At 35.3% G+C, this 22,831-nt stretch overlaps 4 protein-coding genes across 11 annotated transcripts in view; all 4 read left to right on the top strand.

The window, feature by feature from the left end:
• Positions 1-13,899, top strand: part of LOC131665563 (TBC1 domain family member 1) — a 29,632-nt gene extending 15,733 nt beyond the window's left edge. For 6 of the 7 annotated variants that reach the window (XM_058937517.1, XM_058937516.1, XM_058937518.1 and 3 more), the window contains 14 exons: positions 6,040-6,192; positions 6,262-6,459; positions 6,776-7,033; positions 7,378-7,582; positions 7,688-7,804; positions 8,006-8,228; positions 8,585-8,884; positions 8,969-9,258; positions 9,331-9,809; positions 9,888-10,140; positions 10,219-10,337; positions 10,409-10,633; positions 10,704-11,415; positions 11,605-13,899. In XM_058937517.1, coding sequence (XP_058793500.1) covers positions 6,040-6,192; positions 6,262-6,459; positions 6,776-7,033; positions 7,378-7,582; positions 7,688-7,804; positions 8,006-8,228; positions 8,585-8,884; positions 8,969-9,258; positions 9,331-9,809; positions 9,888-10,140; positions 10,219-10,337; positions 10,409-10,633; positions 10,704-11,415; positions 11,605-11,834 — 3,762 coding nt within the window. In that variant the 3' untranslated portion in view covers positions 11,835-13,899. The remainder of the gene's footprint in view (positions 1-6,039; positions 6,193-6,261; positions 6,460-6,775; positions 7,034-7,377; positions 7,583-7,687; positions 7,805-8,005; positions 8,229-8,584; positions 8,885-8,968; positions 9,259-9,330; positions 9,810-9,887; positions 10,141-10,218; positions 10,338-10,408; positions 10,634-10,703; positions 11,416-11,604) is intronic. The other variant, XM_058937520.1, reaches the window with a different exon arrangement.
• A 1,358-nt stretch (positions 13,900-15,257) lies between these two features.
• On the top strand, positions 15,258-17,168 carry LOC131665488 (very low-density lipoprotein receptor-like). The gene is made up of 5 exons (XM_058937382.1): positions 15,258-15,406; positions 15,504-15,644; positions 16,177-16,494; positions 16,561-16,838; positions 16,897-17,168. The coding sequence occupies exons 1-5, from the start codon at positions 15,258-15,260 to the stop codon at positions 17,166-17,168; spliced, it is 1,158 nt and encodes a 385-aa protein (XP_058793365.1).
• A 1,086-nt stretch (positions 17,169-18,254) lies between these two features.
• LOC131665539 (modular serine protease-like) lies at positions 18,255-20,532 on the top strand. 2 transcript variants are annotated; one of them, XM_058937470.1, is made up of 5 exons: positions 18,255-18,423; positions 18,498-18,653; positions 18,974-19,282; positions 19,394-19,722; positions 19,808-20,532. In XM_058937470.1, exons 1-5 carry the CDS (start codon positions 18,269-18,271, stop codon positions 20,080-20,082), a joined length of 1,224 nt encoding a protein of 407 aa, XP_058793453.1. In that variant the 5' UTR covers positions 18,255-18,268; the 3' UTR covers positions 20,083-20,532. The 2 variants fall into 2 exon arrangements, with proteins under 2 accessions (XP_058793453.1, XP_058793452.1); XM_058937469.1 differs by having other exon boundaries at positions 18,974-19,300; positions 19,379-19,722; positions 19,808-20,525.
• A 301-nt stretch (positions 20,533-20,833) lies between these two features.
• The window catches only part of LOC131665514 (uncharacterized), a 98,661-nt gene continuing 96,663 nt past the window's right edge, over positions 20,834-22,831 (top strand). Inside the window, exon 1 of the mRNA XM_058937430.1 lies at positions 20,834-21,118. The gene's annotated coding sequence lies outside the window, so the exon portion shown is untranslated. The remainder of the gene's footprint in view (positions 21,119-22,831) is intronic.

Genomic DNA, 22,831 nt, shown 5'->3' on the forward strand with positions numbered 1-22,831 from the left:
GAACTTTGATATACATACATTTGCAATTCAACTTGCAAATTATTTATAGAAAGCTTCAGCTTTCTATGCAGTACTGACAAATTCTCATCTGTGTTCCTTACCCCTTCATTTATATGAAATAATTACACTAAATTAGTCCCGAAAGAAACGCAATAAGCAAAACGGCATTGTTATTTACGAAGACGCGCGTTCTCATTAAAGTGAAACTGTCGACGCAAAAATGAATGTACGAAAGAAAAAAAATCTACATAACTGTTTTATGCATTATGCTTTCGCTGCATATTTATGATATATACAGCGCGTGAAAATAAACGCCACGGCAGCGGTGAAATGACTTTCGCGCCAAAGCAAGGATAATTATCGAATGCAAACTTTATTGCGATCACCTCGATACATCCAGAATTCAATGCGTTTTCATGATCTTAGCGCTATTGGTCTTAGAAAGTCACGTTTTAGGAGGTTGTTTTGCGGAAAATAAAATGACGTGATGCTCTGCAGGTAATGCGGGCTTGAGATCAATGTTACTCGGCTCGCTTGGAAAATATTAGACTCTTGGATAATTAAAAAAGAACAAAAAAAATCGACTTGCCAAGTTGTCAGGATTCTCCGAAAAGACACGAGTAAAACTGTAAATCCGTAAGCTAGCAACGAGAATCGGAGTAGCGTGCCAGACCTCGTTAGACGTTGACCGTGTTCGCTTTCCTACGATCTAAACAATGCCAAAGCTTTAGCACGGAAGTGATAGCTGTGTATTCGCGAGAAAGAGCGAAAAACGTACGTGTCTGTGTGTGTGTGTGTGTGTGTGTGTGTGTGTATGCGCGCGTGCGTGTGCATGCATGAGCGTGTGTGGGTTCTTTTTCTGTGCCTGCCAAAGTTTTTCCCAACAGATACTTAATAGTGAATCTTGATAAGAGTCGATACCAATTTATTTTCGTCTGTAGAGTTAATTAGTTAAATTTCAATGCGTTTTCTCATTTTTGCAAAATAAATGACATCGGGCACACTAAGGTTTTAGAACTTGGATTAAAAATAACATTGGTCATTCGTGAAACCTGAAATCTAAGTGACATTGAAGTAGTTTCTTTTAAAAGCTATTGATAACTTAGTAGAATATAATCCTTCAAAATCCCATGATACTTGGAAAAAAAGTGCTTGTCGTAAATTCTGTAAATGCGTACTTGAAAATAAAAATCGAAATCGTGTTATCCATCCGAAATTTTCAAAAGTCCTTAAAAAACTTGTTTGCATAACACTAACGAAACATTATTTTTTTATTTCCATAAAATTTGCATACACGTATACCTCAAAGTTTCGAAAAGACAAAATCAGTGAGCTGCAACAAAAATCTAGAAATCTGAAAGATACCAGTGGGCGTACATGTACAGGAATGATCGCAGACAACGTGTGCTGCTCGGCATTCTCAATTAAGCCCGTGCGACAGCTGTTCGCAATTGCTGTAACTTTTCTCGGTGGTTGGCCTTTAAAGTTGCCGAGGTTAACGTACAAATATTTCCTAGGTTCCGAAAGAATATAACTCGTCTGCACGTAATCAAGTGATATATAATAAATGGACGATTGTTCAGAACACGCACAGTTTGGTATCTTGACACTATACGTGTAATGAAAAGCATTCCCAAATTATCCGGTCATTGGTGTCTTTTCAACTATACAATAATTGTTCTAATTAGACAGCACTCGGTACACATAAATCAGACTAATTCGCTTACGACAAGTGTGTGAAATTGCCGCAATAGAAAGAATTCCAGTAATTGGTTTATATGCATATGAAAGAGCCTTGCATGTCGTAAAAAGTCAGCTAAGGGCGTTGCGGTTCGCCGACCCGGATGTGCACCTGTTAGCCACATACTTCCACGTTTCTTAAGTTTTTCATTTTCCAAATTCTATCTTGCGAAAGTTAGAAAATGAAAATCTTGGCCGACGTTCCGTTGAATGCGTATGCTAATGTGATGTTTTTCGACAACTAGCATCTTCGATCGATGTATAAAAACGGACTCATGCCGAATATAGCCAGCGGTCCAAATGGAAGTTTCCAAGTCATTTTCAAAGCGCCAAAATATCAAATGTAACTTGTTACGACGAGATATTCAATTTCAGACAACAATATATGAAATCCTCCTCGAAGTTTTGCGAGACCAGCCAGTGAGCGCGTGCTGCTTTGCTATTTTCGATAGACGGGCGTTTACTAATCTGCAGCTACAGTTTCTCTCTAATTGCATGCGTCCTTCGCGAGCGAACGCTTTACTACATCGCTCGCTCGCCGCTTATGTCGTTTGTCAACATCATTTCGACTTTAAATCTTTGAGCGCGTTAATACTTGTTAAAGGTGATTACTAGAGAGCGAATTTATTGTTCGTAACATTTCTTTGCTTCTAATTTTTCAAGAAATTAAGCAAATAATTCTTAATATTTATAAGTTTAAAAATACTTATATTACAGTTGAATATTTATAAAAAATGAAAAAATCATTTTTAAAAAACCAACCGAAGAATTCGACATCGATAAATAACTGTAATTTCAGTAGTCAAAGTGATAATGCCATATAATTAAGCAAATTTTTTATCAATTATTCATGCACTCGAGAAAAGTCAACGTCATTAATTTTAATTTTGTTCTACCTAAGAGAAAAACTTCGCTTCGATATCAAAATACAAAATTTCCCAGGCAAAGCTCGTAACAAAAAAGTAACATCTAAATTGAACGAAAGGAATAGACGTCAAAGTCAGTATCAAAATGAATAAAATAAAGTGCTGAAGTGCATTGAACGTGAATCGAGTCCAGAAAAGCGAAAATACATCATCGACGGAATCCGCTTGCGAGAAAAACTAAACGCTGAGCATGTACAAAGCATCATCCATGCAATTTTATGGCCAGCGTTTGTTCGATCGTTTTCATTAACGATGATGAGCACCGTTTTTTCTCTCCTATTGAAAGTGAAAAAATTATTATTGTTCATAAATTAACGACGTCTGTGTGCAAATCAGCATTTCAATCACTTAATATTTTACGCAATACAAAAGATTTATTTTTAGAGGAAAAATTAAAAGGAGCGCATATGTGTCCACACAGCAGGAAGTTAAGCTTTATTTTTCTTGGACTCGTAATCGCTTGGTAATGCCGTCACTAGAAAGAGAGACTCGCGAAACGACTTCAATTGGCGAATATACATATACGTTTTTTCCATACGCAACTCGTCATCACGTGTGTCAAGTTAATTGGATGTTGTAAGACATTTTAAACTTCAAGGTTCGACCACTATTTAATTGATAGTTTCTAATTTTTTTCAACTAAACGCACTATACTTGTTGCATTTAATTCCGATGCGAATACATGTGACTAGGACACGTGAAAATGAAAGGTATCAATGTGGTGAATCATCGATTCAATTGGAAAAAAATATTTTCGATTTCCTTTGTTATACAGTAATTAATGTTGAAGTAATATTTCTCAGTTTTTTCATCACATCGTTATTAGTACTATCTTTTCTAAAATAAAATTAACTTTTGAAATTCCCGTAATCGCTTATCAAAAACATTAACGTCCCACAGAAGTACTTATTCACAATTTATGAAAAAAAAGATAATTTATTTCAATTTTCCTAAAATCTCTTTTGTCATAATTAATAATATCGGCAGTTATGTAAATTAAAATAGACTACCTTTATACACATAACTAAACTGGAAGCTGCACACTCGCACAAGATAACAATAAACTCTTCGTTGCATCGAAGGCCTTTTATTTTTGATCATTTGTTTATGCTTTCATGCATGCGCAATATTTTGGCTATGTGCATCGGATTATTAATACGTCGCTGACGCGTCTACGATAAACACTGTGTGTGCAGGGAGATTTTCGAAAAAAAAATAATTCTTCGCCTTTTGAAGTTTGCGAGCGCAGTTATACAAGTGTATGATGCTTTGTCGCAGTGTCGTTTTTTCGCTTCATTGAAAATTATGAGCGTACGGTATTGAATTGCAATTTGCTGGGTAGAATGAATGCGGAAGATTTTTTTCACTTGCTATCCCAGTTGTTTGTTAGAATAAGTATGTCTCGATTACATTGATTTATTGCATTAAAATCCCCTGTATTCTTTACTACGCTAACTGTGTAATAAAATCGAAAAACAGCGCAAAAGATATTATGAAACTATCATCAAACTATGAACTTGTATCCACACACACGCTATTTCTCTTTGAACTACTTATACTCGTAAGCTAACCCACAAATCTCAATCTCAAAAGCATGCAAATCTCGCCTTGTAAATCATTCTCGCACTCAATCAATAAACCCGCTATGAGCGAGTCGAAAAAAACCCTCCCTACGATAAATCAGCCGGCATCCGACAAACACCCACTTCTTGCAAAAAATGACGAGACGCTCAAGACGTCGCGAAATTAATATCTCGCGCACGTACACGCTGAAGATTGATCGTCAAGAAGACATATGTGACGTCACGAGACTGATAAGTCCGCCACGCGGTTAATTGGATGTATCGTCGTTGTCGCTCGCAGGGAAGCCGTCGTAGAGCTTTTTTTTCTTCCGCGTCAGCGCCAATAAAAAGAATGTGTACGAATTAACAGAAGTGTTTGTCGGTGTGTGCTTGTGGGTTTTATTTTCTAGAGGCGATTTCATTTCATCGAAGTATGACAATGGATACGAATACAGATCAATTGATATGATCTTCCGGCACGGGTGAAGTTTATTTTTCTCTTTGATAAAGGGTGATGAATTACTTTTGGTCCGAATATTCTGTATTTTGTAATATTAACTCTCATTGTATTTATTTTCTTGAAAATTAATAGCTCATAACGCAACAAATTAGAACCAATCAGAAAGAATTAGACAACAAGCCTAAACGACATCAATTATCACATAATGCATGGTAAATTATCACTCCCACTTTCTCTCTTTCCAATTAGCATATATTAACGAACGTGCAATCAACCGAGAACACAAACTTACTTATCATCACGAATCAAATAAACAAACAAAAACAACTTTTGATTTTATCGCGCAACCATATTTTTCCTCGACAAGTTCGTCAACCTTTGTTTCTTTTCCTCTCGCTCGGCATTCAATGTTCCAGAGACTAATTGAGAATCTGCAGACAATAGGACATTCTTCCAAATTTTTCATCGTGAGGTTGTAGCAAATGTTTGCTTTAGGGAGAGACTAAAGCCTCGAGGGAAATTCTGTATTAATGTAGAACCTCAAACTAAATTGAAAAAAAAAGCGTCTGTGTGGCAAACGGGTTGCAGTTCTTTTTTTTTCTTCACACCGCCGAGTATATGAACAGAGCGAAACAGGTGAAAAATTGAGAGAGAAATGTAGGTCGATTGTGTGGAATCGAGGTCGCGCGATAGAGATTTCGTTTCATTTTGCTTACGTGACGTTGTAATCAATTTCGAAGATTAAATTGCACCCCGTTCACTGATAAACAGAAAGTAACAATTTTATCTCTTTTACGGGGGCTTTCTAAACCAAACAAAACCCTTTTAAAAGATAACCCTCACTTTTCCTCGAGTGAAAAGAAAATGCAATCGCGGCATAGCATCTTCGAGAAGGCCTCTGAGAAAAAAATAATAGTTCATTAACGAGGACTTCGACGACCTTGTTTCTAAAACTGGAGTACCTCCGAGCAAGAGAAAAAAAATTAAAGGGTTCCTCGGAAGTGTACACGTCGATGTAGATGTGTGCGCTCAAGGCAAGAAGAAGTTACGCGCGTGCGATATGGAAAAGTGCCTCGTTGGCGAAACTATTTTTCGTGTTATTTTTGGAATTATACTTGACACATTCTTTTTTTTTCTACTTTTTGTCTCTTGTGGTTTCTTTTTTTACTGCATATCTCTTTGTCTCGAATTCTTAGCATGTACTAAGGAGCTAGTCGTTGGCAAAGTTACAAAGCCTTTTATGCGCAATAGTAGACGTAAACTAATTAATTTCATTTTGTAAAGAAGAATACATGTAATTCTATAAAAAGAATAAACAAAAATTCAAGAATACGATTTTTTATTTGCGTAGGTACAAGAAATATTCGGCGCGATGAAGGAGCAGTCATCGTCGACGTCACGGCTGGATCGAGAGAAGGAACCTCCGCAACGTTCATTGAGCAGCGCTGCAGCTCTCACATCCATCGGCGCCGATATATCACCGAGTTCCTCGCACTTTTTTGAGGTACACATCTCCAAATGGAAAATAGTATTGCTCGAGCTTCGCGATAACTTATTAATGTTTTTTCAATAGGTATTGTATGTCGGTAAGACGAAAATCGCTCAAGCCAAAGTACCTGAGACGTTCATCGACGACGTGATCGTTAAATTTCGAAGTCATGGCCTGGAGAAATCGAGGTCGACGGCAAGCAGTCTCCTCGCCGAATGCAATCAGCTCAAGCAACAGACTAGCGCCTCCAATATTTTCGCTAACATTCGCAGGGATAGTATGGTCAGTATAGATAGATATACATGAATTTCCATTTGCTCTTGCGGTTGGAAATTCAATTTTACCTCTCGCAGTGTTAATTATTCCATGATTGGTTTTAAGATCGAAAGCTCCGCTACTGTCTTTCTGTCTCATCCAAGTTTAATTGAATTCCAGTAGCAGTAGCTTTGAATCAGTTTTTGAGTCGAAAGAAAGGAAGGATTACGTTGAGAAAGTAATTTCAGTAGAAAATTTTTATTTCTTTCGGACGAAAACATTTGGGAAGCTTATTCACGGGGTGTAGGTGTATCTGTATAAAAATTAGGGATTGTGTACGTAGGACTCGAATACAAGTGAGTTGGGAAGCGCAGAGAACGTGACATCACCCACGAGTCCGCTTTGCCCACCAGTAACTCTCACCGGATCAGTCGAGTCGGTCACGTCTCCTGTCACTGACGGACCAAGGAAGACAAATAGCATGCCACTGCCGGAGCTCGCCATGCGAAACAGGGCAGCTTCCATTGGTAGTGCTATGATCACCAGACGCGACTCGTCTGTTCGGGACAATGAAGACCTCAATCGGACTATGCTTTTCCAGGTCGGCTTTATCATTTTTTACTCTATCTTCTTTTTGTCAATGTAATTAATCATAAGAATCAATCATTTGTATGACAAATAGAGTAGCTTATGCAAAAGAAATATCTTTTGATCGTTGAATCATAGATTGTATTTCGCTTACCTTCATAAAATTTAGATTGTACTACGTAGCTCAAGTTTATAATGATCAGTTGATATGATGTCACAGCTACGAATTAAATTATGATAGATAATATGTTTATTGGAATCGTTAAAGCTAAATATAACATAAGAAATACTCAGTATAAAAAAATTTCATCTACAGTGTGTATTCACGGAAAAATAACGTGGCAATAATTTTTACAGGTCGGTCGTTTGGATCTAAGACTGATAAGTCCGGACCGTAAGAAAGTGCTGCTGCACAAACAGCTAAGAGACGTCGCGAGCTGCGTACAAGGCATAAAAAATCCGGAACACTTTGGCTTTATCTGTCGCGATAACAACATTGATCGCTTTGTCGGATACATATTCAAGTGTCAGTCGGAATCAGTTGCCGACGATCTTGTCGCAGGTAAATTCATAGATGATATTTGAATTGCTTTCTTTTTCGCTTCAATAACTTTTAAGGTTGATGACCGGAGAATCATTCGGACATTGCATATGTATTTCCTTTTAGCAATAACTCAAGCGTTCAATGCGTCCGCTGATGTGCAACCAAGAAAGGAGAGGCACGTATTCACTTGCGAGCATTGCCCCATGGTTTGGTACAGCAAATTGTGTCAAGAAATTGATGGTAAGCTTAAAATTTCGTAATCAAAATACTCCTTTCTGAAGCGTTTTTCAGTTTATAAGTAAAATCCAAATTTCTAATATTCTGAACTAAATTGCTATCTTTTGCTATTACTTCAAAATTTCGTCGAATTCTTATATGTAAAAGCTCTCACCTTAATTTTTATCATCATAATTTTTACAATCTATTATTCTTTCCTTTTAGGACAAAGTGATCGTAAAACTCAAAATATAATATTCTCGAGATTGGAGATGTTACCGGAGGATGAACAAGAAATTGTCGTGACAAAGTACAAGGGAGCAGAGGCAGCGAGTGGCACTGGCTCGGGTATGAATCTTACAGACCAGAATCAATTTTTAATGATGCTGCTACGAGCTCACTGCGAAGCCAAGCAGGCGAGACACGTTCATGATACAGCCGAGAACAGGTACATCTTTTATCTCTCCCTCTTATCCGAAAAAAAAGAAATCTCTTCCAGATAACTGACGTATATCCAATTTTTTATTCGATTTAATTCTTTTATTGAATTTTAGATTATGACGACGTTGATTCAAAATCCTGTATTTCTCGTTAATTACTTTTTATTTACAAAAATTCTTCTAATAAAAGTTTTTCCATGAAGTTCTTTGCTTTCGTGTCTTGCTTTGTGCATCTGTGTAAAAATGATAACCGTTTACATAAAAAGTCTTGTTTGCTCATTACGAAACTTTCTTTTCAATATTATATGCTAATTTTACAAATTTCTGATTATAAAAATCCTGTAATATAAAATATATTTTCCAGGAGCGAGTTTCTGAACCAGTACCTGAGCGTCGGAGTAGGTAGCACAATATTCATGAAAGCGAAAAGGTCGTTAACAAACAGCTTCGATCATTTGATGAAACGCAAAGGTTCCAAAGATGACTTTGGTCTTGGATCTCAAAACAACCTCAACAAAGTTGGATTACAAAGTCCAGTAGGTTCCGGACCGCTACCTATGGTCGACACAACACCAGACTCCATAAGGCCGAGGTCACTTAGAGTTTCACCGGAACAGCAAATGAGTATCAACGCGGCTAGTCCAAAGAGTCCTATGATGGACATGTAAGTTACTAAATTTTTTAATTGTCAATAAGCAAAAAATATATTTTCAATGAATATTGAAAAAATAATTTTTGGCTATCACAGATTTTTAAAAGTCGGTAACTCACCCAAAATGTCACCTACCGAGGGAGAAGATATCAACAAACAACAGCAAAATGGTTCCTGGCGGCAGGCAATTCTCAATCGCGTTGTCACGCCAGCCAAAGATCAGGATAGCAAAGATGCAGCTAAAAACGCAAGCTTGGGTGCCGGTAAATATCAATCGACATCAGCTGTAAAGAGAAGTAAAGAAGAGTTACGTGATCTATGGAAAAAAGCGATAAATCAACAGTTGATATTGATCAGGATGGAAAAAGAAAATGCTAGACTTAGAGGTATATATCACCGTAAATTATACTTGCAAAATAAAAGTATCCGTGTACTAATTATTGTTTTTTAATTTACAGTTCGACAAGAGGAAGCAACAGTCAAAAGAATAAAACTCGAATACGATGAATTGAACAGTTGCAACCGACAACTTCACGAAGTCTGGGATCTCTTAGTTAGCAAAGAATCTCGAGTGTCAACTAAATGTGACAACCAAATGTTACTTCAAGCAATTAAACAAGGTGTACCAAAAGCAAAACGTGGCGAAGTTTGGCAATTCTTGGCAGAGCAATTCTGCATGAAACAACCACCGCTAGATACTCGCGATTTCCCAAACTACAATACTCCTTATGAGCTACTACTTAAACAATTGACTTCTCAACAACATGCTATTCTCATTGATCTTGGTCGTACTTTCCCTAATCATCCATACTTCAGCTCGCCTCTTGGTCCCGGTCAACTGGCGTTGTTTAATCTACTTAAAGCTTACTCATTGCTCGATCATGAGGTTGGATACTGTCAAGGTCTTAGCTTTGTCGCTGGAGTTCTTCTCTTACATGTAAGAACTTAATAAAATTTTTTCACAGCTATCTTGTAACAGCCGAAAAGTCATAAAACATTTTTTTTATTAATGTAGATGTCCGAAGATCTAGCATTCTTTTTATTACGTCATTTAATGTTCCGGCGAGGAATGAGGAAACTATACCTGCCAGATATGGCCGCATTACAGCTTCATCTCTATCAATTATCGAGATTACTGCACGATAGGCTTCCATCTATTTATAATCACTTTGATAAACACGAAGTCTCTCCAACGTTGTATGCAGCTCCTTGGCTGTTGACTATATTCGCCAGCCAGTTTCCTCTTGGTTTTGTAACCAGAGTATTTGGTAAGTCACACTACTATGATGTAATTTTTTATTAGTCTTCGAAGGTGAAGTTTTTCAATTTTCTTTCTTTTTTTGCAGATCTGCTTTTCCTCGAATCGTCCGAAGTGATTTTCCGTGTCGCACTTGCACTATTGGAAGAGCATCAAGATCAACTATTGGCCTGTGATAGTTTCGAAGAGATTATGGAATATTTGAAGGTTCGTCTGATAGGTTTTATAAGGCAATTGAATGATTTTTCTTACGATTATATTTTGTTCACTTTTTGTAGACAAAAGTACCAGCAGTAGAAAAAGATACGTTAGACAGAGTAATGAAACGAGTATTCTATCCTGACATGGAAATAGCAAAACAGTTAAACGAGTACCGCGTAGAGTACCAAGTTTTGCAGGAGGAAATGCTATCTGTGAAACCACAAATCGAAAATATGGAAAAACTGGAATTACTCAACAAACAACTTACGCAACAAAATGCTCATCTTAATGAACAGCTTGAGGTACGTAATAATTGACGTTTAGTTATAAGAATTCATATTGAGAACATTCATTAATTACTAAATTTTTTAGATTGCCATGGCAAACCTTCACCGTATGGAGACAACACGCGCACACCATCAATCCACCGTACATCGCCTAGAATCTCAAACCCGCAGTCTCGAGGTGACAATTTCGACAATGGGATCGTTCATTCAACAGCTCATCGAATCGCAAACGGACATAGAGATACCAGGCGATGTTCGACGTATTGTTGCTCAACTATCACTCGCTGAAAAACGACGCAATAACAATTTGCGATCATTCCAAAATCGTATCGTCGAGGACAACAACAATAAGTACGACATGAAGAAGAGTAACAGCGCTGGAAAAGATGCTCGTCTGGTAAAAACTAACAGTATGATCGAACCACCATATCCGCTGAAATCCGCACTTAGCCAACCAAATCTGGGATCTAAATTGGAGAAAGTCTCCTCGTTCTTTGCTAACTCGCACAATCACATCAAACAACAACGTGCACAAATGGCAGCAATTCGCAGTGAGGGAAGCAATGAAGCCGTTAATATGCTGAATTGCAACGGGGCCAACGATGAGAATGATCCAAAAACTGTAAATATTGACATACAGATCACGGATACTGTGAGTAATAGTGGATCGGATACTAATATTGTACAGAATGATAATGGACTAAAAATTAATTCTCTTGCTGCGCTTGAGAAGTCGGTTTCTTTACCGAAGAATGCCAAGATACAGCTCAAGTCTTCCAAGTCCGCTTATGAATTGGGTAAGTTGAAAAACTTTTTTATGTTAATAAAATGTAGAAGAATTCATAAAATATTTCATTTTTTATGTAAACAATTGCGTAGGAAATGTTGTGTAAGTTGTAATATATTCTATTGTAGCCTAGATTACGATTATTTTCATGGTACTATTTTTGCATAGCAACAAAAATTAAAATTAATGTTGTTTATAGGAAGCGTCAAGAAAATTCTTACTACAAAATTGGAAGATACAAATTCTGATTCACTGACGAATCTCACGGGGACGATGCATCCACTGGACACGTGTAGCGACGTCAATTTCAAATATGGAGGTACGACAAAACTCAAGTCGATAAAATCAATACGAGCTGGAGGACAGAATGGTCAGAATGATAACAATAACAAGGAAATTCAACAGAATTCTCAGATACTAAGCAGATAGCAAATGCTCCTATTGAAAATCCTAAAGCGTAACTTGTCTGTAGATTAAACGACCGAACCTCGTCAATTAATATCTTTGCCATCAATTACTGTACTATTTCTTGCGATTCTATTGCCAAATATTAATTATATTATAAACGAACTTAACGGACAGGCGAAGTCGGTTTTAAATTATTTTTACTGCTGTGAGATATTTTCTTTTCTTCGGTATAGACGAGAGTATTTTAGATGAAAGAGCATAGGTAATAATAAATAGAAACGTAACGCGATGTATGCAGAAAATATATCATATCTTGAAAAACAGTAATAAGCAAAAGTAATGTTAGTGCCTAAGTTACAATTACGATAAGACAAAGCAGATAAAAAGTAATCGTCCGTGGCAATTGCCAAAATTTTACATTGCCATCGGTTCAAATGACTTAATGTGTACACAAATCTAATTCATTGGCACATATACAGATACAGAGATGGAACAGATTTGTAATTTTGTAAAATATTTTTAGTATTTGTAGAAGCTGAATGTAGATAAGCCATGGTATTATTCCATTTAAAATCGTAGTCATATACAAATAGATAAGTGAATTATCTGTTAAAATTATATATTGTAATTATATGATATACATAAAGGAATATTTAAAAGATTCATAGTTCAATAATATAAAGAATAATTTCAAATTAGTCAATGATAATAATAACAATATATACAACTAAGGACACGCTTACTTTTTTAAAGCTCTTCCGTACTCTTTGATAAATGTTTTAAATTCTTTTAATGAATTCGCGATTGAATTTGTTTTGTTTCATTTGAAACCAAGTTTTATAACTTTAAGTTATACTTAATTAAATTAAGACTGTTAACAATGACGAGTTTTCGGAGCATATTTAGATAAAATAAAGCAAATATGCCTAAAATTACTTAAATTATAATACTATGTATATATAGTAAATAAATTTACTATATATATATATATATATAGTAATGAAATTTATACTGTAATAGATTGTAGAATAAATATGTTTATTGAAAAACATAACGAAACGAAAACTTAAAAATGTCGCCAAAATAAGGCCGAAATAATATGACGATTACAAAACCGAAAATTAGGAGTTGTGTATCGTAAAATGTACGCCGTGAAAACTAAATTTAACGGCGTAATATAGTCTAGAATTTGTGATGTTTGTTGTAGATAATATCTTGTTGATATATGTGTCTATCGTCTTACATTATTGTAAATTAGATTCTATACTATATTTTTTTTCATCGAGCTTTGGATAGGAATAGCCCTAACAATTTTTATTTTTTTCTCCTTAATAAGAAACAAATGATGGTGTGCTTTGCGTTGTAAATTTCGTAATTTTTGTTGTGCATGATAATTTGTATGACGACACTTTTAAACGATGTGGATGATAATGTTTTTTTTTCAAATCAATTTCAATCTTATGTGAATGACCTGGATGTCAATTAGTTTGATATGACAAATGAGCAAAGTTCATTTGTTTACAAAATCATTTTACGTAATCTAATTAGAGGTCATGTAAATAAAAAATTTTTATATTGCTAGGAAATCTTGAAATTGAATTTTCACATACTTCTATAAAAAATCTCCGTATCTGTTTTAACCCAGACACGATTTACTTAATTTTTGTTCTTTCAAGCAACAAACGTGAGTCTCATCTTTTGATTCTATTGAATCGCATCGGTAAGGTGAAACTTAGAAGTATTCAGTGGCTATGGAACAAAATAAGAAAATCAAGTCTTCACGAATCGTAGAATTATCGTGCAAATAGGTTTATCGCTTAGAATCTAGTGATTCTAATTAAAAAAAAACTTGTGATAGTGCGAAGTGCTATGCTGTGGTTACTTTACGTGCTGGTTTCTTATTATTATTACTTTTGTTTTTTTGTTTTATTTTTTTTTATGTTACATATTGCAGGACAATTATGATTTGTTAGTTATTGTGGTTGCGAGAGAAAGAAACAGAGCGAGATATTATTAATGATACATAAAATGTCATGTCTTACGTGGCCAACTACAATCGATAGTCTTCAATAAAGAAAAATATGATTGCAAATGTTTTGTCTATTAATTCACTCCTGACACATATTAGTTCTTAACCATGTATGATTTTTCACTTTGATCTATCTATGTAATCAAGTATTCACTTTAATACTATTTAAAATTTCATGAACTTTTATTGAATCCAGTAATGAAAATAACATGTTCCTAGCTTGTATCATTTTAAATCATATACGAGCAAATAAATAAATTAGATATAATTTAATTATTCAAATCATTTAGAAAAATTTTTTTGAATTTCATTCCCGAAGAACGAATTTATTTATATGGAATGCGGTTTTATATTTGAACAATTAGTAGCACAATGATCAATTAATTTCCACATAAGTTGTTCTTAAAATTGCTCTTATAGATTTTTTAATAAAGGGGAAAACCAAGTTACAAAACGTAAATATTCCAACCGTACAACATTACTAACATCTTTTACTTCTTACCTTGGATTAACTTCTTAAGTACATTGATAAAAGTATTAAAACATGTATATTTCATTACATAAAAGTATTGTATGTTATTGTACTCAATCGCTTTTAATAGAAAATAGTGCAAAAAGTCAACGTTCATTTTTAGTATATTAATGTTAGTATTGATAAAAAATATCTACATTTATTTTACCTTCAGCATGTTGTGGTTTAGCTAGCCGTTATATTCTAAGTTAACGAGATTTTTTTCAATTTAATATAAATTAAGAATTTCCGGATAAAGTTTAATAGAGTAAGAAAATGCCGTGTGATATAGAACTTAATAATAATAATAATAATAACCTTTGTTTCATAGTCAATGTTAAATATGAAAATAGAGTAAAAAGATACAAGTATAGGATCAAATCATTCTTTCAATCTTGTTGAGGTCTCTTAAACGAAAAAAATGAATGAACAATTGAATTCTATTGAAGTAAAACTTCAGTAACCTTTCAACACAATGCAGACCTTTTATCAGGCAAAATCCTGTTCTTAAAATTAATGCTTCGTCCCCAATATGATTATTTGAAAATAGTCCAACCTGCTTACATTATAAAACATTTTTTTATAGTATTAAGAATATTTAAAAACTTCAGCCTCGTCGAACAAATTCCATGTGTAAATCTCGTAAACAATAAAGCAATTCCCCAAAATGTATTCACGCATACATTAGTACGAATAAAAAAGTATTTCTATCGGACCGGTTTCAATAATTCACGACTCTCTCGTTCCTACACGGGCATTAACAGTTTATTGTATTAACGCTTCGTCAGTTCTATTCGAAGAGGCCGAAAATCACAAGCGATTTCGTACAAAAGACGAAGAAAAGAAATTGTTAAACTTAAAGAGTTTAATCTGAAGTTCTATTGTTCTGTCCAAAGTCATCGATATGAAGTTAATCGTCTTTTCATTATTTTTGGTGTTATTGTTTATGAATAGCATCAAAGCAGCAGAAATTAAGAAAACCATCACTGTCGTCCCAAGCGCGACAAACGATCCTAAAAAGGCTAACGAAGCGCCGCGACAAAGTCATTGCTAGTGAGTGAAAGTCAACAAAAGTTTTTTCTAAAAGTAAATTTATTGTAGCTTTGAAAATGTCGATATTAAAACTTTTAAAAATTTCTATTTTTTAAAGTTCTAACCAATTCGAATGCTCGAATGGCCAGTGTATCGATTCAAACTTAATATGTAATCGCGAAAGAGATTGCAGAGATGGTAGCGATGAATCTTTTTCGACTTGTTCTCTTGTTAGTAAAATGACAACTACTACACCAAGGTAATATTCTACATCATATTTCTTGTAGATAATTAAAACAATAAAATAAGGGATTAAAGCAAATGTTAAATGTTCATTCAACAATCAAGTTATATTAAAAAATACCCATTAAATACATGGACTTTAAACGATGATAGAGCAAAACAAAACAAAGGCAATAAGAAGGCGTGAATACAATTTCTTTCTGGAAACGAGATAATATTATTCTTTAGTTTCAATTTTCGATATATTATTACCATTAATCTTTTTCTTCAACAAGTACGTATACAGTTTACTCTTTTCGATTGGACAAATATTGTAAGATGCTTTAGTTCTGGGTTCTTTTATTGTTTTTTTCCCATAGAATCGTTCAATTTGTATTTTTTAAACAACTGCCAAAGGCAAAATTAACAATTCCATATGTAAATGCACTCACATAAATTCCAAAAGTCACTGTTCTCGAAAATAAGTTTACCTGAATCGATTCACATGAAAGAGGTAAAAAAATTTCCAAACAAACGTTCCGTCTAATTTATTCATTTTTAACATGCAGATACGTAGAGATCAATATGGACGCTCGACCCGAGTTCACGTGTTTGAACGGTGAGTTTCTCTGCACGAGTGGTGAGTGTATTTTACAAAGTCGTATCTGCAATGGACGTCACGACTGTCAAGATGGTAGCGACGAAGGATCAACGATATGTAATTCAAATAAGAGACAATGTCTTACCACTGAGTTCCGTTGCGACAGTGGTGAATGCATTCATATGGAACTCAGATGCGACGGTTCCAATGATTGCTACGATTCATCTGACGAAGACTTTTCACTCTGTCATAGGATTATCAATCAAGGGCGTGAATCTATTGATAAGTGAGTTTTTTTTATACATACTTACGTTTTTATAGGATTGTCCATTACGAGTATTTCGACTTACAGCACTCACGGAGTTATACCTCTCGAAATGAGCAGCACTGATGGCTCTAAGAAAAAGCCTACTCCCTGCGTTGTCCCAATTCAGCCGACTAATGGATGGTGGAAGTTGCACCAATCGCAATGTGACTCTGGTAGTGAATGTAATCCACCAGATCATACGAGAAGCATGGATCCGGGCACTTATCTTGTGTACAGCTGCGATCACGGTTTCGCAATCAATGGTAGTAAAGATGTACTATGCGGACCTGGTGGTCAATGGATTCATGAGCCCAAATGTGATGGTAAGCATGTATGTTCAAAGAAAATGTGAATAGAAGCTGATTGGGTTTTATTTTTTAGAAATCAGATGTCACGAGCTTAGCTCCTCTACGACCGAAGCTCTCTGCACGTGGAACAACGTAGCTGTGTCTTGTGAAATTCCAGCACCAGTTGGTACAACTGCTCAACTGAAGTGTCGCGAAGGTTTTATGCAGGACATTACATTCGAGCAAGTCTATAAGAACGTCAAGTGCCAAGCCGATGGAAAATGGAATCCTCAACCTATTCAGTGTAATAAAAAACCTAGAAAAGTGAAGCTTATACTGGAAGGTGTGGCAATTTTTGAGGATTAACTTTTACTATTTATTTTAGTATAAAATGTATATTAGCAATTATCGTATTACATATTAATTCCGTATTGTACAGGAATAAGAACATGTGTATCACAAAATTTTACTAACCTTTAGCTAACATTATTTAAAAATTTTATATTACGTTAACAAGTAAACCTATCCATGATGAAGTTTATATTTATCTTCTCAATGACGGAGTTATTTCTACAAGAATCTAAACATTTGGTAGCATTAAAAGTAGAATCAAATAGAATAATATATTTGGTTTTATCTCATTTACACCAACTAACTTTAAGCTTTAATGTACTTACTTACGTATGTATGTACTTAATTATGAATATATATTCTTAGAAAAAAATTTCTAAATCTTTATAATGGCCCTACATATTTCGACATTATAGAAAAAATCTATGCTTTTGCACCATTCAGGGTGCTGATACAGATTGAAATTCATTAGAGTCTTCCCCAAAATAAATTCTTGATCGTTGTCCACCCTACGTTCAAAATTTCAACTACAGTGCGCATTATTGTACACTTCAGCTGTAACTCAACAACTCACGGCGAAAATTGGAGGGAAATAATAAAAATATATGAGTTTAAGCCATTATTGAAAGTTTAGACACGTTTGAAAACATCAAGTAGTGGGCAGCCTAAAGTATACAAATTCTGCAAGGTATTGTACAAATCTTGTACAAATTTGATATAAGGTTCATACGAAATATATATATTCATTTTTGGTGACGTATATATTTCAGACTCATGTAGATTCAATCACTTTCAATATAGGGAAATTTTGTTAATTATTTTCTAGTCTTCGTACCCATGATAAACTTGAAAATCAAATCCACAGTCTGGCATTTACAAACGATACATTCATATATACATTAGCTCAACAACTTATTCTCGAACCGAGCTCAATTATGCACGTTTCGCTCGTGCTTTGCGAGCATTTACATTTCAACGCATTACCGCGTTATCGTCATTGTTTGAAGAGTCCCACCTAGTCAAGCAAAAATCATAAATAATCCTTTGCGAAGAGTATATAAGCCGGCAAATTAAGTTGCACATTCTTGTGTGAGATTTTTCTTGAGCTCATCATCATGAGGAGTTTTGTGATAGCATCAGTTTTCACAGCTCTGATCGCATCAGCAATCACCGCGTCGGTAATCAAAAAACACAATTCAACTACGCGTGCTTCCAAAATTACTGTCGCCCCAAAAAAACCGATCGAGTCAACGAGACAGAGCCGTTGTTCGTGAGTAGAATGCTAATACATAAATTAACATGAGACCAACTAACTTACTCGTCGACTATTTTTTCATTATTTAGCTCTGCAACTCAGTTCCAGTGTGAGAACGGTGAATGTATTACCACAGCTTTGGTATGCAATGGGTATAGAGATTGCAAAGATGGCACTGATGAAAAGTTCTCCATTTGCTTTTCGCCAGGTGGCCGTCAAATCACTACCAGTACCAATAAACGATAGTAATGATATTTTCATTTATATTTGATATTGCACATTACCAATTTTACTTACTTATAGTTTATTCTGGTGAATAATACGATCGATTTCAAAATCAGCCAAGTATTCTGCCTGTTTTACAAAGTTTGCATTAAAAAATGTAATTACTAATTTTTCTCTGTGAAATTCAATTCCCGACAAGTTCACGTAAATCTCAATGATTCTCAATATAGAAAACTTCAACAGTCAATTTGATACAATTAATATTTAACTTTAAACTGTTACTACACGAGCATTGTGAAAAAAATAACTCTTCTTACGCCATTGCCTGTTCTATATGTAGTGGTGGAGTTGGCGACCGTGGTGCCTTTACTTGCGCTGATTATGAATTCTTGTGCACCAGCGGCGAATGTATCAACCAACAATACGTTTGCGACAGAATTAATCACTGCAGTGACGGTAGCGATGAGTTTTCTACTATCTGCCCTAGTGGCTTTAATGGTAGTGGTAATAATGGCAGGAAATGTCTTGGAACTGAATTCCAGTGCAGAAATGGTGAATGTATCTTCGGTGGATACAGGTGTGACGGTATCGCACATTGCTTTGACAGCTCCGACGAGGATTGGTCGATTTGTCAAAATGTCGTAAAAAAATCAGAATCCTCCCACAGGTGGTATTTTTATTTATTAAAATGTCTATTTCAGTAGAAATTGTAGCAGCCAAATAATGAAACTAATTTATTCAACAGACCACTGATACTCACGAGACCTACAGGAACTAACCAAAGAGATAACAATGGTAATCAAGGAGGTAATGATACTTACCAAGGGGGTAGCGGTGGTAATAATGGTAACAATTGGGAACAAAGACTAATTCGATGTAATATTCCACCTCATCCAAGTAACGGACGTTGGAAGCTACATAGATCGCTCTGCGACTCCAATATCGAATGCAGGGCACCTTCTGATATGAAAACTATGAATCCGGGCAGTTATCTTGTCTATAGTTGTGATAAAGGCTTTATGATCAATGGTACTAGCGATGTACTTTGCGGTCCTGATGGTCAATGGATTCATACGCCTAAATGTGATCGTAAGTCTTACTTTTCGAAAGTTTTCTGAACTGATTATTATTCCTTTCATGAAAAGAACAAATATTAATAAAACGTTAAATACAGAGGTCAAATGTCCGGATTTGAGCTCCTCGACGACTGAAGCCCTTTGCACGTGGAAAAGCACGATCGTGTCTTGTGAAATACCCGTCCCAATAGACACAATTGCTGACCTTAATTGCCGTAAAGGATTTGTTCAGGAAGTTATGTATGAACAGGCCTACAAGCAAGTAAAGTGTCAACCCGATGGCAAGTGGAGTCCTAAGCCTATTCGATGTGTCAAGAAACCTAGGAAAATTAAGCTAGTATTAGAGGGTGATATGATTATTCTTGGAGAGTGAACATCTGTTGAAATTATGTTTACGTTTATGCAATAAAAAACATAAATTCTGTACTGTACTAACTTGGTGTAAGATATAATTTATTTCTCTTTTCAAATAAATAGATAAAAATTTTATCCAGTAAACTCTGAGCAAACCATGATTCTGTAAGAAATGTTATGTTAATGCCACTTGGACACCAGTTCTTCATTTTTAACGTTTTTTTATACATTTTAATAATATATATACATATAGCAACACACTACCGAAATCACAAATTACACTTTCACAACAGTTACTAACAAAAAATGTGAAATTTGAACTTTACTTCAAATCAATGAACAATCATTTTGAAACATATGGATGGCAGAGTGATAAAATTTAGTGGTAACAGAGATTTTATGCTAAATTTATGAATGATAAAATCAAAAGAATGAATTGACCGTTTTCAACTCTTTGTATGACAAGTAAAAAATAATAAACATTTTGTCTTTCATGCTTTTATCATAGTATTATAAATAATAAAAATTAAGAATAGAAGAGGAAGAATTTTTCCCGCGGAAACACCATAGTCACAAAACGGCTGTCCCATGACGCTCACTATTATACCCCTTCGATTTCCCCTCCCTTCTTTTACCGCTCGCATTGGAGTTCACCGAACCCCCTCTCCGCGATACATCCGCCGGCGGCAGCGGTAGCGACAGTGGTGCGTTGCGGCGTCCTGCTCCGCTATAACACACAGAGCTGCCAGTATACAACAGAGAGTCGGCTCTGTTACTGCAGCAGTCGGCTGTTTTTGTCATCGTGTAACACAGTGCCGCGCGCGAAAACGAGCGTCGTTTTCTCTTGTGTGTTTATATATGAATGTGCTGTGTAAATAAAAAAACAAATTACCACAAGACTCACGAAAGTGTTGGCTTTTTCTTTTGTGATATGAGTGTTGTGAACGAAATTGTTGTGTTCGAGAGCTGCTGTTCGTGTACTTTAATTACGTCTCTAGAGTGTTACGGAAGGAGATGATTGTTCACACTCGGTGACCATTTAAATAATTACTCAGGTAAGTACTTACTTCCCTTAATATATGCTTGGGATTTTCATTAGATAAACCGCGTTTAACGTTGAAAAGTGTGAGAAAATACTGTTGCGTTTTAAGTAACTTCTGCGAAAATAAGTTCCGTTGCGCGGGATCGCTTTTATTTTGGTGAAGTTCAAGGAGTGCTACGGTCAAGGTTCGTGACAAGATCGTAATTTTATTTCCCCGGTATTAATTTTCTTTAGTATTTTCATTTCAAAATACAGATAGTGTAGGCATTGTATAACGCGTTGAAGAAATGTAATCTAGCGTGTGATAAGTTTGCTTGAATGATACGTACAAAATGTAATTTCATATGACGAATATTTTTCACGGACACTGTGCCAATTCTTTGAAATAATTTCATCAAAGAATTAACATATAATGTCGAAAATAAAAGTTAACTGGTTTTTATAAAAACAAATTAAAATAGAAAAGTCCGTTTTTACAAATGACTTGGTAAAACAATATCGGATTATATCGACCAGCTGTCGAAAAAAATACCGTCATAAATGACCAGGTCAACGTTCTGTACGCAAGATCTGGCAAAAATTCTCAGCAAGATAAAAATGATACTGGTCATTTCGAAAACGGATCGCCGCGAAAAGCCGGTGTGTTTCTAGATGGCCGTAAGTTTAGTTAACGGTAACAAAAGTGGGCTTTGAAGATCTTACGTGCAACAAGTGAGATACGATGACTCGGCTGCATCAATGAAATCATAAACTTTCATTGCGATAAGATAGCCACAAGAGTACAGGATATTAATGACACCTCCAGAGAACGAACGGTTTATAAAAGATCAATGTTGGAATCGTTCACGTGTGATAAGATTTGCTGTTAAAATTTATTCGATCTAAGCAGTTGGCGTGAAATCTTACAACCGTTAATTAACATTCTCTATGCGACAAGTCTTCGGCAAAGGGCAAGCAATGTTAAATAAGATAAAGCACATAATTAAATGAGATTGTTTGAGTGATAGCAAGATTATTTGTGAGGATTGTTCGAAAAATTTATTTACAACTCATTTTAATCAAATTATGTTTTTGTCTAACACTCCTTTCTGTCTAAATAATCATACACACGCGCACGATTCGAAAGTGATCGATTTTCATAATTTAAATTGTATTTATTATATAATTTATAACTAATGTCGATAATATTATAATTTATAATAATTTATTCGAAGTGCAACGGATGGCCCAAGACATTCATGTTTAGTTATTGATTTTATTACCCTCATGGTGTATCTAATTTTACCTTATATGCATTGCCTTCGTCACACGTCAAATGAGAAATGATTTAAATTTGAAATGTTTCATCGTCATACAACTATACTATTTCCTAAATATTATCACATGCGCTAAAACCAATACAAACGTATTTTTAGTATAGCAATGCCAAGAACGTTCGAAATGCGTAACAACATTTCTCCGTCCAAAAACTGCCTGTGCAAGTCTTGCTGATGGTCGCAAAGTGCAATCTACATCAACTTACTTTGCGTGTCTGGCCGGTAGCCAATTTTCCGAAACTCCCAATTAAACTGGCGATCGCAGATGTAAAACAAATTATCGCATAACAGTGGCTGCGTCCCTCTCTTTCACGCCTATTGGCCTTGTATGCCTCGCGGAGATGTAGATAAGAATCTGAGGCAACGGCCGTCGCGCCGCACCGTTCGATATACCTGCAGCCTTTGCAATA

Source organism: Phymastichus coffea, unplaced genomic scaffold (assembly GCF_024137745.1).
Source record: "Phymastichus coffea isolate CEN01 unplaced genomic scaffold, Cenicafe_Pcof_1.1 PCOF00052, whole genome shotgun sequence".
NCBI lineage: Eukaryota > Metazoa > Arthropoda > Insecta > Hymenoptera > Eulophidae > Phymastichus > Phymastichus coffea.